This window comes from Sciurus vulgaris, assembly GCF_902686455.1.
Source record: "Sciurus vulgaris genome assembly, chromosome: 2".
Lineage (NCBI taxonomy): Eukaryota > Metazoa > Chordata > Mammalia > Rodentia > Sciuridae > Sciurus > Sciurus vulgaris.
Genome location: NC_136462.1, coordinates 202,934,935 through 202,949,558, shown reverse-complemented (window position 1 = coordinate 202,949,558; position 14,624 = coordinate 202,934,935). Strand labels below are relative to the sequence as shown.

The window sequence follows — 14,624 nt, the reverse complement described above, 5'->3', positions numbered from 1 at the left end:
CTGCCTCCACGCGTGGGGACCCAGGTTTCTCCACCCCTGGTGCAGGGGCTAAGGGTCCGGCTCTGGAGAGGAGAAACTCGCTGCTGTAAGCACTGCTGTCTGACTCTGGCTGTGCAGTGATGCTGTGGATCCCCAAGTCCAGGATCCCTGCTGCGAGCGGACCTCTTCCTAGGACCTAAGGCTGACACCAGGGCCATCCATGTCACTGGGGAAGCTGAGCAAGGAGGCGGGTTGGCACCATGGGGCCGACTGGGGTTGGAGGAGGAGAGCCTCATCACCTGGGCAGCCTTCCATCCATCCGGTATTTTGGGCACCTGAAAAAGACTCCTCCCGAGTTCCCCGAGTTCCCTACACGTGAAGGGGGCAGGACCGTGGGAGCCAGCAAGCACTCACAACGCCGCGGAAGCTGGACAGTGCCGACCCCCTGTGTGCCCCCGCTGGGAACCCCTACCCTAATGACCCTGCTTGCCCCAGACAAGGAAACTGCTGGGCTCCCGCAGGACTTCGTGCGTGTGCTGGCCAGTAGTATACCCGATCGAGTCCAGCATCCTGAGAGAGGCGGTCCCGAAACAGGATTCCTGCTCGGCCCCAGGAGTACAGGGGCGCAAACCGGGTTCCCGCACCGCGGATGCATCCATGCGGTCCGACCGGGACTCACGGCTCAGCCACAAGACTTGCCACCCGGCACTCCCATCAGCCTTGGGCGGGATCCGGAGTAGGCAAGGAGCGAGGGCTGGGACGAGTAAAGTCTACGAACAAAACTCAAGCGAAGTCTCTGCTCTCGGCTCCGCGGCCCCACCGAGCACGGGACCCGATCGCGTCCCCGTCATTTGTTGGGGCTCAGCTGTGGGTGCCCGGTGCTTCTCCGTTGCCGAATCCAGCAAGCTGGGCTTGCTCGGGTCACGTGGCACCGCGGCCAGAGCCCCGGCGCTGACCCCGTGGGGAGGGAGGGGCGGGCGCCGAGAGGGAAGGGGCGGCGCGGTGGGGGCTGGGCGGGGGCTGGGCTGGAGCTGGGCGGGGCGGCGCGGAGGGGCTCCTGGAGCGTCCAGGGTTCCCTGCAGAGGCCACTCGGGGCCAAGGATCCCAGTGTCTAGGCGGTCGTAGCAGACCCTTGGCAAGCGCCGCGCCGTCCTCCCTCCTGTCCACCGGTGAGAGCTCCAGAGGGCCTGCCGTTGCGCGCCCCGCCCCAGTCTGTCGATCTCTCCCAGAGCAGCGGGGCCGGCTCCGGAGACTCAGCGCCTGCTGTCCGGGCCGGTCCTTCCCAGCCCCCACCGAGCCCACCCCAGCGCCCTCTCAGGCCCAGATAGTGAAGAAGGTGAGCTCCGCGTTAGGAATGCACCAGGGATGCGGGGCAGGGGCTCGAGGCCACTCCGTTCCCGTGGTTCCTCCCCGAGGGTCTTGAGACCTGCCGGGGGAGCCTTCCTGGCCTAGGAGTCGGGTGAGCGGTCTGAGCGACAGCACCTGCCCCGCAGAAGCGCGGGCGATGGCAGAGGGTGCCCAGCAGCCGTAACCTCAGCCGGTCCTCCTTTCCTGCAGGTCGGGACCACGCCCGGGGAGATGTACCAGAGCTTGGCACTGGCACCGAGCCCCGGACAGGCCACCTACACGGACTCGGGAGCCTTTCTGCACGCTGCAGGCGCCAGGTCCCCGATGTTCGTGCCGCAGGCGCGCGTACCCTCCGTGCTGTCTTACCTGCCGACGTGCGAGCCGGGCCCACAGCCCCCAGCGCTCGCTGCGCATTCCGGGCTGGGGCGCAGGCGGCCGCCGCGGACTCCTCGACCTTCGGCTCTGGTAGCCCGCACCCGCCGGCCAGCGCAACCGTCCGGGGCCGCCGCCTTTCCCTTCGCGCACAGTCCCCCCGGACCCGGCAGCGGCAGCAGCGCTGGGAGCCGGGACGGTGGTGCCTACCAGGGCGCAATGCTGGCTCGCGAGCAGTACACCGCCTCCCTTGGGCGGCCGGTGAGCGCCTCCTATCCCCCAACGTACCCCGCCTACGTGAGCCCTGACGTGGCCCAGTCTTGGACCGCGGGACCCTTCGATGGCAGCGTACTGCACGGCCTGCCGAGCCGCCCGGCGGGCCTCCCAGGCCGCAGGGCCACTTTCGGTGAGTGCGGGGCTGGGGCGCGGCGCCGCTGACTTGGGTGCTGGCCAAACTCGGGTCAGCCCGTACCCTGAGAAAGCTGCACACGCACACAGCAGTCAGGTCCAGGTCGACAGGAGCGACCAGCCCAGAGCTCCGGGACTTGTAAACCTTCGCGAAACACTGCGTCTCACCTTCCCCCGATGAAAACCTGGTATCCAGAATTCTTTTCTAATATGATAGTAAGAAAGTACATATATTTCTGCCTTTCATTCATCTGAACCCAAAACCGCATTCCAGATAGTGCCAATTTAGAGACTAAGTTTTAAATATTTTTTGAAAAGTTTGGCAATGATTTTTATAAAGTTCAAAATATCCGTTCATTTAAGTAAGTCGCCACATTCATCCTCTCTGTCGTAGAATGTTTGCATTCTAATGCGAGCCCTGTTTTCGATCGTTCCGAGAGCATAAATTCGCATAATCGAATTCTAGGCCTTAAAGCGGGGAATCGCTCACCCGGTTTCTGAGTATGCTTTTTTCTGAGCGCACTTTTTCGCCCCGCGCAGCCGAAAACCGAAGGCCACGCCTCCCTGCTCACAACGCTGGGCCCCCCTCTGGGCCACCCCTCCGGGGCGGTGGAGGCACCGCAGCCCCGCTCCGCAGCCGCCTTTTGGCCCCGGGGCCCCGAGCGCAGGAAGCGGGCCCGAGCGCAGCCGCGGAACCCCTGGCCCCCAGCGCCCAGCGCAGCCCAGCGCCTGGCGCCCACCCCCGGCCGGGTGATGATTGATCCCCGCCCCGCCCCCACCCGGCGCCCCCGGCGTCCCCGCCGCCCGCGCGTAGCCGGCGCCTGGCCCGGCCTGGAGGGGACCTGGGAGCCCTCCACCCCCGCCCATGCCGGAGATGCCGCCACGCAGCCCGGCCTTCTGAGGGAGGACAGTGATTGCGACCACAACAAAGCTTCCAGGCCCTCGGCGCCCCTGAAGGATTTTGCGATCTCGCTGAGCCTTTCAATCCACAGCCCCTGGGTCGACCCGCTTGGCAGAGGAGGCGGCCAGGAGCTAGCGAATCCCCTGGAAACGACTCCGCTGGCACCAGGCTAATGCCCCTTTATCTAACTCCCCCTGCGGGTTCAGAAGCCGTGCTTCCCAAGCAGGTCACAAATGCAGACTCTGGCGCTGGACCGCGGTCCGGAGAGGGACCACCCCAGGTGTGCGCCTAAGGTTTGGTTTAGTCACACTTCCTCCTTATAAAAAGCAACCCCAATGAATTTCACCGCGTGCAGATTGAAAATAAAAGATGAACTAAGACTAGGCACATAAATAATTGGTTGAGTAGAATAGACTTAAGGAGTAGTGAAGGGAGGAGGGGTCCTGCAGAAGCCCTCAGAGGCAGGGCAGAGGCGCTAGCCCTAAGCCCACCCTGCTTATTCCCGCAGTGTCCGACTTCTTGGAGGAGTTCCCGGGGGAGGGCAGAGAATGCGTCAACTGCGGCGCCCTTTCCACCCCGCTCTGGCGCCGCGACGGCACGGGCCACTACCTGTGCAATGCCTGCGGCCTCTACCACAAGATGAACGGTGTCAACCGGCCGCTTGTTCGGCCCCAGAAGCGCCTGGTGAGTGCGGGCTGTGCGGAGGGGGAAGGGCCTGGGCGACTACTGGGCGGTCGGCTCCCCCAAGGACCCCAGACAGTCAGGCAGCCCAGGAAGCCCAAGTCTGGTGAGGGCTGCTCCTCTCCTAACGGACCCCTTGTCGCGAACAGGCAGGGGCCAAGGTGACTCCTGATGGGGATACTGACTGACAGCCCAGGGCCCAGGACCCTCAGTCTGACTGCTCTTAGCTCTTGATGGGGGGGGGATAGGTAAGGCTCCAGAGCCACCCACTGGGCAGCCACGGGTTCCTCAGGAAGGGCCCAGTTCTGGAGACAAGTTCTGTGCTGCATTGGCAGACCAGAGTACTGTGGACCCAGTGGGCCCTGGGGCCTCAGCACTGCAACCCACAGCCTGGCTAGGTATCAAGCCTCAAGGTGACCTGCCAGGGATGGGGCTGGGAGAGGTGTCTGCAGAGTAGGTGCTTATGTGGGGGACATAGAGACCCTAAATGGGAGGGTCTGAGGGCTGTGTCCTTTTGGGAGACTCCAGGAAGCCAGGCCTGGCTAGACTGTTCCTTGCTGGGCAGAGCTCATGTTCATGTCCGTTCTCTCTGAAGTGTGGTGAGTTGGAGTTGGTGTGAGAGCTGCGGCCAGGGCTGGGTCACCAGAAGCTGGCAGAGGTGTGGAGGTGTGAAGGAGTTCGAGGGAGCTTCGTTCTTTACTATTTCAGAGGCAAACCTTTTAAGTTCAAGTTTACAGTCAGAGTTTGGGTGTTGACAAGGCATCCATGTTATCCAAAGTTGGTGATAAAGGTCTCATGTCTAGGCAGGGGTGTCCCTGGGGCACCAAGCCCTCCTGCCTAGCAGTGTGAGCCTCACACGGGACGCTGGACTGCTGGGTGTCAACCTACACCTGTGCAGGGGCAGCTGGCCTGTGGTTGGAGGAAGGAGAGGAGGTATGTGGCCCTGGGAAGACATGCTTCTCCTCCTCTGAGCTGACTGGGTTTGGGGAACTTCAGGTCTCTACCTTGCTGCTGGGAAGGGCCACCTCAGAGGCCACAGTGCCCCGAAAGCCCTTTCTCCAGGAAGTCATCCCCCTCCCCACAGATGTGGCTGTCTGGTCTGAACTCCATATGGGCTTTGCTGATGGGGAAGCGGAGAACAGGGTGGGGAGTGGCAGGTAGGTCAGGTCCTGTGGTGAACTGCACCCCAGCCTCCCAGGACGCAGGCCAGTCCCCTCCTTGGACTCAGTCCACCTTCCCCATGCAGGCCCTGAACTGGGCACCAGGACACACCTCAGGAGTGGAGAATTGGCTGGGACGTAGCTCAGTGGTAAGGTGCTTGCCTTGCAAGCGTGAAGCCCTGGGTTTGATCTTCAGTTCCAAAACAGAAAAGACAAAAAAAAAAACCTATCAGAGAACTGGAGAATGAATTGGAGCTGCTCCGAGGCATGTTGTACACGTTTAAACAGTTGACATGGGTAGCGGAACCCTAGCCCTAACCCTTGGCTGGCCTGGGTTGTGAGGCCTCCATTTCCTGGTCTGGGACATGTGGGTGGTAAGCTTTGCAGATGCTTCCTGGATGAGGGGTCTCTGTTTACCTGCCCCTTCTCTAAGGCTCAGGCCTTGGAGTAGGGATGGTCTGGTCACTCCTGGGTCCAGGCCTATTCCACCCTGAGCATGGAACATGCCCAGGAAATGTGTGCCAAGTGGTCCCGCCAATGCCCGTCTTTCCCCCAGAAGGACCCTAGGGGGTCTCTCCTGAGCTGCTTTGGGGTTCCCACCCCATGAGAGTGGAGCCCACCAGCAATGGCTGATCCTGGCAGAGCTGGGCGTGACATGGAAACCCAGGGACTCCAGGCTCTGCCACCAGAGCTAACCAGGTGGCTTCTGGCCCTGGGGCTGGCTGGTCACTCCAGATTTGCCCCACAACCTCCCAACTGTACCTCACCAGGCCCTTGAGTGTGGCCAGAACTGATGTCCCAGAAGAGGCCACCCAGGAGGAAATTGTCCTAATCCTCTTTTAAAGGATTACTGTCATCTTACAAGTGTCATCAAGATTATAGGAAAATGACAGAAAAGCAGTCACCGTCCCTGCCAGCAGGAGCCCTAACTTTCTGGTCCTTTGTGTGCTTTTCTGGGTGCCTCAGCACCTCGGACCTGAGGCTTCTGTTACGTTGGACAAGCAAGAGGAGTGGTCACAGTGGCCCCAGCCACCTGCCTCCTCATCTGCAGCACACACGCGTGCACACCCAGGCCCTCCAACAGTCTGCATGGTCTGGGACTCCACGCTCCTCACAAGCCAGAGCTCAGCAACCAAGGTCAGGATGACAGCAGACCCACAGCCCAAGACCAACTCAGCACTGGCTCAAGCAGTGACCACTCAGGCGGGCTGGGCATTCTCTGCTGATGGGCACACCTGGCCTTGGCAGGTCTCCACCTCTCATACTCCCAATCCAGTCCCTTCCTGCACAGCCCCTGGAGACTCATGTCCCTGGGTCAGTGTGCCCTCCACCAGCAAGGGACACTGACTTTCCTCAGCTCAGTGTCCATGTGTCTTCTCTAAGAGGGGCCTGCTCAGGCCCTGGCCCTCCCCAGGCTCTGGCTGTCCCCCAGCCCTGTCATGGGTAGCTGGGCTCTGGCCTTGGAGGAGGCTACTCTACAGTGCAGGACACGTGTGGCCTGCAGTGTTTGCTTTCCAGAGTGTTCCCCTGCAGTGCAAACTGGGCTCCAGACTCTTGCCCTGCAGTGTCCGCTCTGCCCTGCCACCCACACTGACTTATTTGGAAGTCTCAGGTGCATGCAGAGCCCGTCAGTCAACACGCTCTGGTTACGGTGAGCAGGCTTTGAAGATCAAGTCCTTTTGAAAGAATAGACCTAAAACACCAGACTGCAGCCGGGAGAGGCCTGGAAGTCGGGTGCTGCAAGTGGCCAGGTCCAGCCGTTTGTCTGGACAGTGAGGAGAGACAGGTGGGGGCTCAGGCCCTCCTGCAGGTGTGGTGGCAGTGGGGACACCAGACAGGGCAAGGGTAGGGGTGGCTCTGGGGTGTGTCCCCAAAGTGTCCAGTGCAGGAAGCAGTCTGCACCCCAGCCCCCGCTCCCCTTGGGCCCCTCAGCACGGTGAGCCCCCGCCTCCCAAGCACGGTGAGCCCCCGCCTCCCACTACGCCAGCCGTCGGCCTGGGGGAAGGTGAATGAGGAAGCATACCGAGGGACTTTTGACGTCATTCTTTTTCTTTTCTGTTTTCTTAATTTTTATAAAAGTAAAAACATGGTCACTGTCAAGATATTCAAACCTGGCTTCCAGATGTCCCCCTTGCACACTCGCGGGCAGCCAATAGGCACACACAGTCTGTATGCAGGCCACCGCGTATCTCCTCACCGTCAATGTCTGAGGCAGCTCCCAGCCCCCAGGGCACATCACAGGCAGCTGCAGGCACTGTGTATCTGCACCTGTGTGTGTACCTGTGCACACCTGAGTGTGTGTGTGTACCTGAGTGTGTGTATGTACGCCTCTATGTGTGTGTGTGCCTGTGCGTGTGTGCCTGTGTGTGCACCTGTATACCTGTGCATGTGTGTGCACTTGTGTGTGTACCTGAGTGTGTGTGTACACCTGTACATGTGTGCATGCCTGTCTGTGCATGCCTGTGTGTGTGTGTGCCCATGTGTGCACCTGTGCATGTGTGCGTGCACCTGTGTGTGTGCATCTGTGCATGTGTGTGTACCTGTGTGTGTGCACCTGAGTGTGTGTGCACCTGAGTGTGTGTGTATACCTGTACATGTGTGCATGCCTGTCTGTGCATGCCTGTATGTGTGTGCCCGTGTGTGCACCTGTGCATGTGTGTGCACCTGAGTGTGTGTGTACACCTGTACATGTGTGCATGCCTGTCTGTGCATGCCTGTATGTGTGTGCCTATGTGTGCACCTGTGCATGTGTGTGTGCACCTGTGTGTGCACCTGTGCCTGTGTATGTGTGCACACCTGTGCGTGTGTCTGTGCTGAGGGGTGAGAGTGGGTCTAATGCCCAAGTGTGCCAGCCAGCTCCCTGGTCTGAAAGGACAGCAGAGGGGCTGCCCCAGGGCCTGGGTGGTGCCAGGTAAGAAGCAGGACGGCAGCTACAAACATGGACGTGCTCGCGCTCCAGCGCAGGAGCACTTGCCGTCTCTCCGCTTAGCATCCTGGGTCCTACTCAGACCTGCAGTCCTGCAGGAGGTGCCTAGTCAGGGCTCTGCCCCGTGTGGGTCGGCAGGTTGGATGGGTGGGCCCTCGGGATACTAGGCCTCTATCTGGACAGGACAGGGGGAATGTCCACAGCTCCTGCCCCTGAGAGGTGGTACGAGGGAGGGGGGCCAGGCCAAATTCCAGGTGGGCTTCCTGTGGAGACTTGCCTGGCTGGGTGGGGCCAGTGGCCTGCCATGGAGTTTTGCTGCCATCCTCCCAGGACTGTGGGCCCTCCCTCCCTTCCAGGGTAGCACCAGCTGCTCCACTCCAGGAAGTGAGCAGCAAGTCTCATCCTCAAGGTGCCCCAGGGAGATCACCGGTGACTCCCAACTGGCTGGCTATCAGCCTAACAGCCATGGTGCAGAGGCCACAGGTCAAAGGATGGTCGCTCTTCCCCAGTGTCCCCAGCCAGTGGGAGCTGTGGCCCGGAGGCCGGTCTCCAGCTCCTAACCTGGCCCCTTCCCTCCTTTCCACCATGGAGCCTGGGCTGAAGTCCTGCCTGGACACGGGAGGCTCCAGACAAAACAGGGATGGAATTCTCAGGGTGTCTGGCAGCTGCCCACAACAAGCAGGGTGCTGAGGGTCTGGGGAAATGGCTGGCGCTCAGGCTTCAGAAAGCCCTGCTCCTGCTCAGGTTGTCCTCCAGGGCAGGCCTATGCCACGGCCATAGCCTGGGAGAAAGGGGTGGCAGGCGGTGGTCAGCAAGGCCAGCTTTCTTGGCTCTGCCTTCTTCCTGGAGGTGTGATAGGTGGGGAGTGGAGGTCACTGCGCTGCTCCTGACACAGGTGAGTTTGGCTCTCACTTATGGTTCTCTGGCAGGTCCTGGGCTGGAGTGTACAGAGGGGACATGGCTTTGTCCTGGGGTCTCTGTCCCAGTGGACTCTGTCTGTCCCTGTGCCCTGAGGCACCACTCTGTAGTCTGGACTCTGCAGGGCATCTCCACAGTCCTGGAGAGAGGGGCTAGGGGCCCAGACCAGGTGGGACTATTTGAACTGTTGAAGGGGGTGGACAGGGTTAGGGGCATCGTCCAAAGACAGGGCCAGGAGTAGGGACAAAGCAACACCTTCCAGGGATGAGGTCCGGGCAGGTGGCTGGGAGGCTGTGCTGTGGGGTTTGGGAGGGGCTTCAGGTCATGGTGCACCTGTGGCTCCCAGGCTCCAGGGGCAAGACTCCATGCAAACGTGGAACTGGGCCAGGCAGGAGAGAGGCAGCTGGGCTCCAGCAGATGAGGGGACAGGCCTCCAGAAGTGACCCCTAAGCTGTCCACACAGCAGAGCCTCCTCAGGGCCTCCGTGCCCCCTGCTCCAGTTGATCCCTGCTACTCGCCTGCAGCCAGACCCCTGCAGGGCCTGAGTCCCGCCCCACGGCCCCTGGCAAGGACTCACGCTGGTCTCTCTTCCCAGTCCTCGTCCCGCCGTGCTGGCCTCTGCTGCACCAACTGCCACACAACCAACACCACGCTGTGGCGGCGGAACGCAGAGGGCGAGCCCGTGTGCAATGCCTGTGGCCTCTACATGAAGCTGCACGGGGTGAGTGTGCCTGGCGTGCATCGCTGGCCTCTGCACCCACGACTGGACCAGGGAGCTGGGGGAGCCGGGGGATGGTGGGACCTGGTGTCCAGGAGTGAGGGGCTCTGAGCGCCAAGACGAGGGAGACAGCTGTGCCCACCCTTGCTGTCCCTACCAGGTGCCTCGGCCACTGGCGATGAAAAAGGAAAGTATCCAGACTCGAAAACGGAAGCCAAAGAGCACTGCCAAGACCAAGGGTTGCTCAGGTGGGAGGCCTGCACGCCCGCCCGCCCAGCCCAGGGCCCGGGGCTCCGCCCCAGCACTGTGCATGTTTGGTTCAAGCACCGTGTTCCCAAGGGAGGGACACCCCAAGGGCCTGGCTCCAGGAAGGGCAGGGTGGCATGACCGCCCAGCACTGGGCTGAAGCCTGGGTTGGAATGTGTGCTGTGACCTTGAGGAGCCTGCACCTCTCCTGGCCAGGACAGGAGAAGCAGCATGGCCAGATCTGGCACCTTCTATAAATGCCCCTCCTCCCCAACCCAGGAGCCATAGTGAATGCCGAGACCTCCCCACCTGCTCTCCCCAACACTGAGACCTTGGCTGCCACTTTGAAACCAGAGCCAAGCCTGGTGTCCCCACTGGGTGCCGGGCCCAGCGTCACCTCCCAGGTATGGAGAACAGGGTGGGGTAGGGTGCCCAGAACTGGTCCGTACCCCTCCCAGGGAACCCTGGGCTCCTCTGCTGAGTCGGACCCACGGGAAACCCCAAGCCTGCCCTCAGAGCCAGCTGGGCACGTGGTCAGCATCAGCCGTCAGGACGTGTGTCCCGAGAGCAGCTGTCAGTCTGCACAGAGCCTGCTTGCCACCCACCCTACCGAGAGCCAACCTCAGGAGGGACCGACCCCTCAGGGAAGCACCCCGCCATGGGGGTGCCTGGCCCAGGAAGGCCCAGCTGCTCCCAGCTTCTCACACAGCCCTCCTCCCTGCAGGCCCCTGGCCAGGTGGACGGTGCCCTGACCCCCGGTCACTTGGAATTCAAGTTTGAACCTGAAGACTTTGCCTTCCCCTCCACAGCCCTGGGACCCCAGGCTGGCCTCAGTGGTGCCCTGCGCCAGGAGGCCTGGTGTGCACTGGCCTTGGCCTAGGCCCCCAGGCAAGCTGGCATTGGGGAGCTTCCCAGACAGAGCCCACAGACTCGCCCACTGCTGGCAGGACTGCCGGGCCCACCCACCAAGAGAGGCCAGCCTCCTGGAGTCTGGAGGTGCGGGTGTCACTCAAGGTGATGGTGCAGATGTCCCAGAGCAAGAGGAAAACTGAGGGAGGGGCTCGAGCCCCCAGGCTGCACGGCCCTCCCACTCCTTGCTCAGCATGTTTACAGGAAGTGACCGCTGGAAAGACTCCTGACCTCCTGTTAGGGAGCCAGGGCCCAGGTGAAACCCCGGGGCCCAGGGCCAAGCCAGCAGCAGGAGCCCAGAAGCATGGCAAGGGGCCTCCTGGCCTTCCGGCCTCCCGGTCTCCACAGCCCACATTTGATGGAGGGAGCTGTGAACACAGCACTCTGCCCCCCAGGGCTCAGGCCCGAAGGGATGGGTGTGCCGGCCGCTCACCATACCACCACCCTGTCCCCAGGGACACCGTCCACCCTGCAGACTTGTGTATTTATTTGGACGCTTTTTCCAGAGGGGGCAGTAAAGGGCCTGGTTCTCAGCGAGTCCATGTGTCACGGCCATTTCTATGGGGCAGCCTGTCAAGGGCCGCTTCAGACCTACACAGGCCTTGTTGGGGCTGGGGGGTGGCCTTGGGCCCTGGTCAGCCATGGCCATCAGTCTCAATGTCATCCCACCGGTTAGTAACAACCTGCTCACCACAGCAGCCCCTGGCGCCAGGCTCGCCAGCTGAAGAGACTGCCTGGGGACTGGGGCCAGCTGTGGAGGCCCTCGGTCAGGCAGGCCACGGGGCGTGGAGGAGAGCCACCTTCCCAGCAAGACCCACCGCTCCTGGCAAGCCAGGAGTCTACGTGTGAAATCCTCCAGTTCGAAGCCTCTTTAAAACTCCAGTCTGGAGTCTAAAGTCGTGTACGTACTGCCGGCAGACTGTCACAACGCTGCAGACAGGCCACCAGTGGGCCAGCACTACAGCTGTGCTCAGGCCCAGAGTGACCCCGCCAGGGGTCCTTCCAGCCCGGTTTCCACCTGAGGGAGCCTGGTGCTTTGTTCATGTTTGTGTTTGTGTTTGTTTTTTTAAAACGAGTGAAGGCACAACAACCATTGTGAACTGAGGCTCTCTCCCAGTCGCTCCGTGGGCCCTGCCCGCCAGGCACCGCAACTCCAAGGGTCACTCAGCCCTGGTGGCCATCAGTCCTGGCGGCTGAGCAGTATTTCCCTAGCTGCCCTGGGTCACACCAGGAGCCTGCAAGGGCACCCACAGGCCTTCATGCTCAGAGTCACAGCGCTTCAAAGTCCAGTGGCTCGGGAAGGACGCTGGACAGAGCAGGGTCAAGGGGCCGCAGGTGCTGGCATTGATGTGGTTCATGGAGGGTCCTAGAGGTGAAGAAGACCCAGATGGCAGAGAGCGTCATGCTCCCCAGGCAGGGCCCCTCCTGGAAGCCTCCCTGACTGCTTCTCTGTCTGCCTGACACCACACTGGCGTGTGGGCAGCATGATGACCTCAGCCCACCCACTCTCCACAACCCAGAACCAGGCTAGGGTGAGGCACCAGGGCCCTGGAGGCAGGCAGCAGGAAGGAGGTGTGGGAGACAGGGGACATTGCTGCTGCTGCTAACCTTCCTCTGAGCACCCTGCACCTGACTCCTGCTGGATGTGGGCCCTGGTCTTCCTCCTCCCTGAGGAGAAACCCCCAGGACCGCCCGGGCTGTGTGGGGTGTGGTGCAGGGGCCATTGCAGTCCTCACCGCCTGGGAGCCCCAGGGTGCCAGCCTTTGCAAAGTTTCCCTCTGCAGAGGGGAGGGCGTCCACATCCTGGGCCAGGTCTGTGACCACCACACACGTGTAAGAGACACTGTCCCTGGGAGGCCCCTGAACGGGAGCAGCACCAGACTCTGATGAACCCAGGGAGGCTGTCCACAGTGATGGAGGTGAAGGTGAGGGACAGGCAGGTCCCTGAGTGGCAGGGAGGGGCAGGGTGCTGAAAGGGCTTAGGGAGCTGGTGAGCCCAGTGTGTCCTGGTGAAGAGAGAGGGCCTGGCCCGCAGTGGTCACTGCTAAGGCTCTGCCCGGACTGCGGAGGCTGACCGCCACACAGCTGGGCGCAGTGGTTTCTGCTGAACCCACGTTTTCTGCTCTTCGGGAGGAAACCAGCCCCAGCCGGACCTCAACAGGGCTGCTGGTGTCCACTCCCTGTGGCTCTTCTCGACGTCCGGCGTTCTGCCTGGCTGGCCATAAGCCAGCAGCCGAGGGGAGGAGGCCGGGCGATTGGGCCCCTTATCAGAGGGCAAGGGTGGAGGGCCAAGTCGCGTCCTGCTGCCTGCGACACACCACGCCTTCTGTCCACTCTGAGCTGAAGCAGATGCACCCGGACCTCGAAGCAGAGCAGGTGCTCGGACCTGCTGTCTCGCCTGCAGGAGGCCGCATGCGCGGCCTGGGAAAGACCCAGGGCTCTGTCCGCGGGAGGGGAAAGAGGACTCAGGGCTCTGTCCACGGTGCTTCCTGACCCAAACAGCAGAGCGGCGATGCTCTGCCCTCGAAGCTGCCCGCCCCACCCTGCTCCCGGGTTCGCTTCCACTGGCCGGCGCCACAGTGTCACGCCTAGTTGCCCGCTCACAGTGCACCTGACCTCACAGGTGTTTGGGGCAGGCGTCGCCAGCCAGGCCCTGGGAGCCACCCGCCACCACAGCTGGGTCTGGGCATGCCTTCCAGGCCCATCGGATGGCTCACCAGAGGGGTGGGAATTCTCTAAGGCGCTCGTCAGTAAAACCTAACGTGTGCCTAGAAGAGCAGTCATCAGCCAGGGGAGCCATGAAGGGCCAATCTCTTACTCATCCAAATAAGAGCATTTCCTAGAAAACACCACCTGCTGCTGTCATTGGCATTGGACCGCTCGTCACCAAAGGCCACTGTGTCTGGGCAGGGGACACCTGAGGAAGGGTGCTCCAGGCCTCAGTTGCTGGCCTCTGTCAAGCCTTGGATGGTTGTGGGCGCTTGGGTGGCCATTCTCCAGCCCCCCAGGGCGTGTGGACAGGCTTCAAGGAAGAGCAGTCTGCTGGGGTCAGAGGGCCAGGGCGAAGTCTGGGACCGCACAGAGGCAGGGACGGAGGCTGCATGGACACGGGGCGGGAGGCACAGACAAGATCCAGGCTCCTTCTTGAGGGGACTGCAGCCCCGTGCCTCAGGTCCCTGTTTCAGGGAGGCACCTCCAGCCCCTCTGAGGGTGGGCACAGATGTGGCCTGGGGGCAGCAGCCAGGGTCTCTGCTCTTGGGAGCCTGAGGCTCCAGCCCTTCCTCTGGGGCTTGGTTGGCTGGGGGCATGCGGAGCAGTCACCCTCTGTCTTCCTGCAGCTCAGAACTTGTCACCTCCACCCACACCCCTCAGCAGAACCCACCCACCGGCCAGGCCGGACCCCATCTTCCTTGACCCAGCCCAGATGCTCTAGGAGAACGCAGTCCCACTGGGCCGTCTCCACAAGACAGTGCAACCCAGGGAGCCAGGCACCCTGGAGACCAACACCCTCACATCTTCCTCCAGGCCACATGTGGGGGCTGCACACACCCCCACTCCACAGGTGAGAAAGTGATCCAGAGAAGCTACAGGCTTCAAGCAGGGCAGATCCGAGGGTGCCTGTGTTCACACACACACGCATACTTTGGGGTGCTGAACCTGATCCAAAGAAGAGGGGGCTGACTAAGACCCCAGGTGAGGGTTGGAGGCTGTGGTGGACAGCCCCCCTCCCAGCAGGGCCCTGCATAGCTGCCAAAATGTCAACACACAGGGCTCCAGCCGCCTTATTTATTATCTGACAAAGCTCCTGGCACCGCTGGTGGACAGCGTCTGGCTGCACGGGGCCAGAGGCCTGGGGAGGAGGAAGGCGGGTGGGGACAGAGCAGGCCCCAGCTGCACCTCTGGCCAGGCCTCCACCTGGACCCTGGGACACAGCACAGAGGAAGCTTGGCTTTTCCTTCCAAGGGGACAAGGCTTTCTTCTCCGCTGCCCATTGGTTCAGCCTTACAAAGATGAGCAGTCCTGGAATCTCCCACAAGGGGGTCATACCCCAAACCTGCA

General features: G+C 62.0%; 1 protein-coding gene across 1 annotated transcript; it reads left to right on the top strand.

Annotated features, from left to right (window-relative positions):
- The first annotated feature begins 737 nt into the window (after positions 1-737).
- GATA5 (GATA binding protein 5) lies at positions 738-11,360 on the top strand. The gene is given in 9 exon segments (XM_079127250.1): positions 738-1,315; positions 1,537-1,746; positions 1,749-1,811; positions 1,813-2,104; positions 3,516-3,691; positions 9,288-9,413; positions 9,571-9,658; positions 9,936-10,060; positions 10,381-11,360. Coding segments are annotated over 8 exon segments (1,215 nt in total). The 5' UTR covers positions 738-1,315; positions 1,537-1,557; the 3' UTR covers positions 10,537-11,360.
- The last annotated feature ends 3,264 nt before the right edge of the window (positions 11,361-14,624 follow it).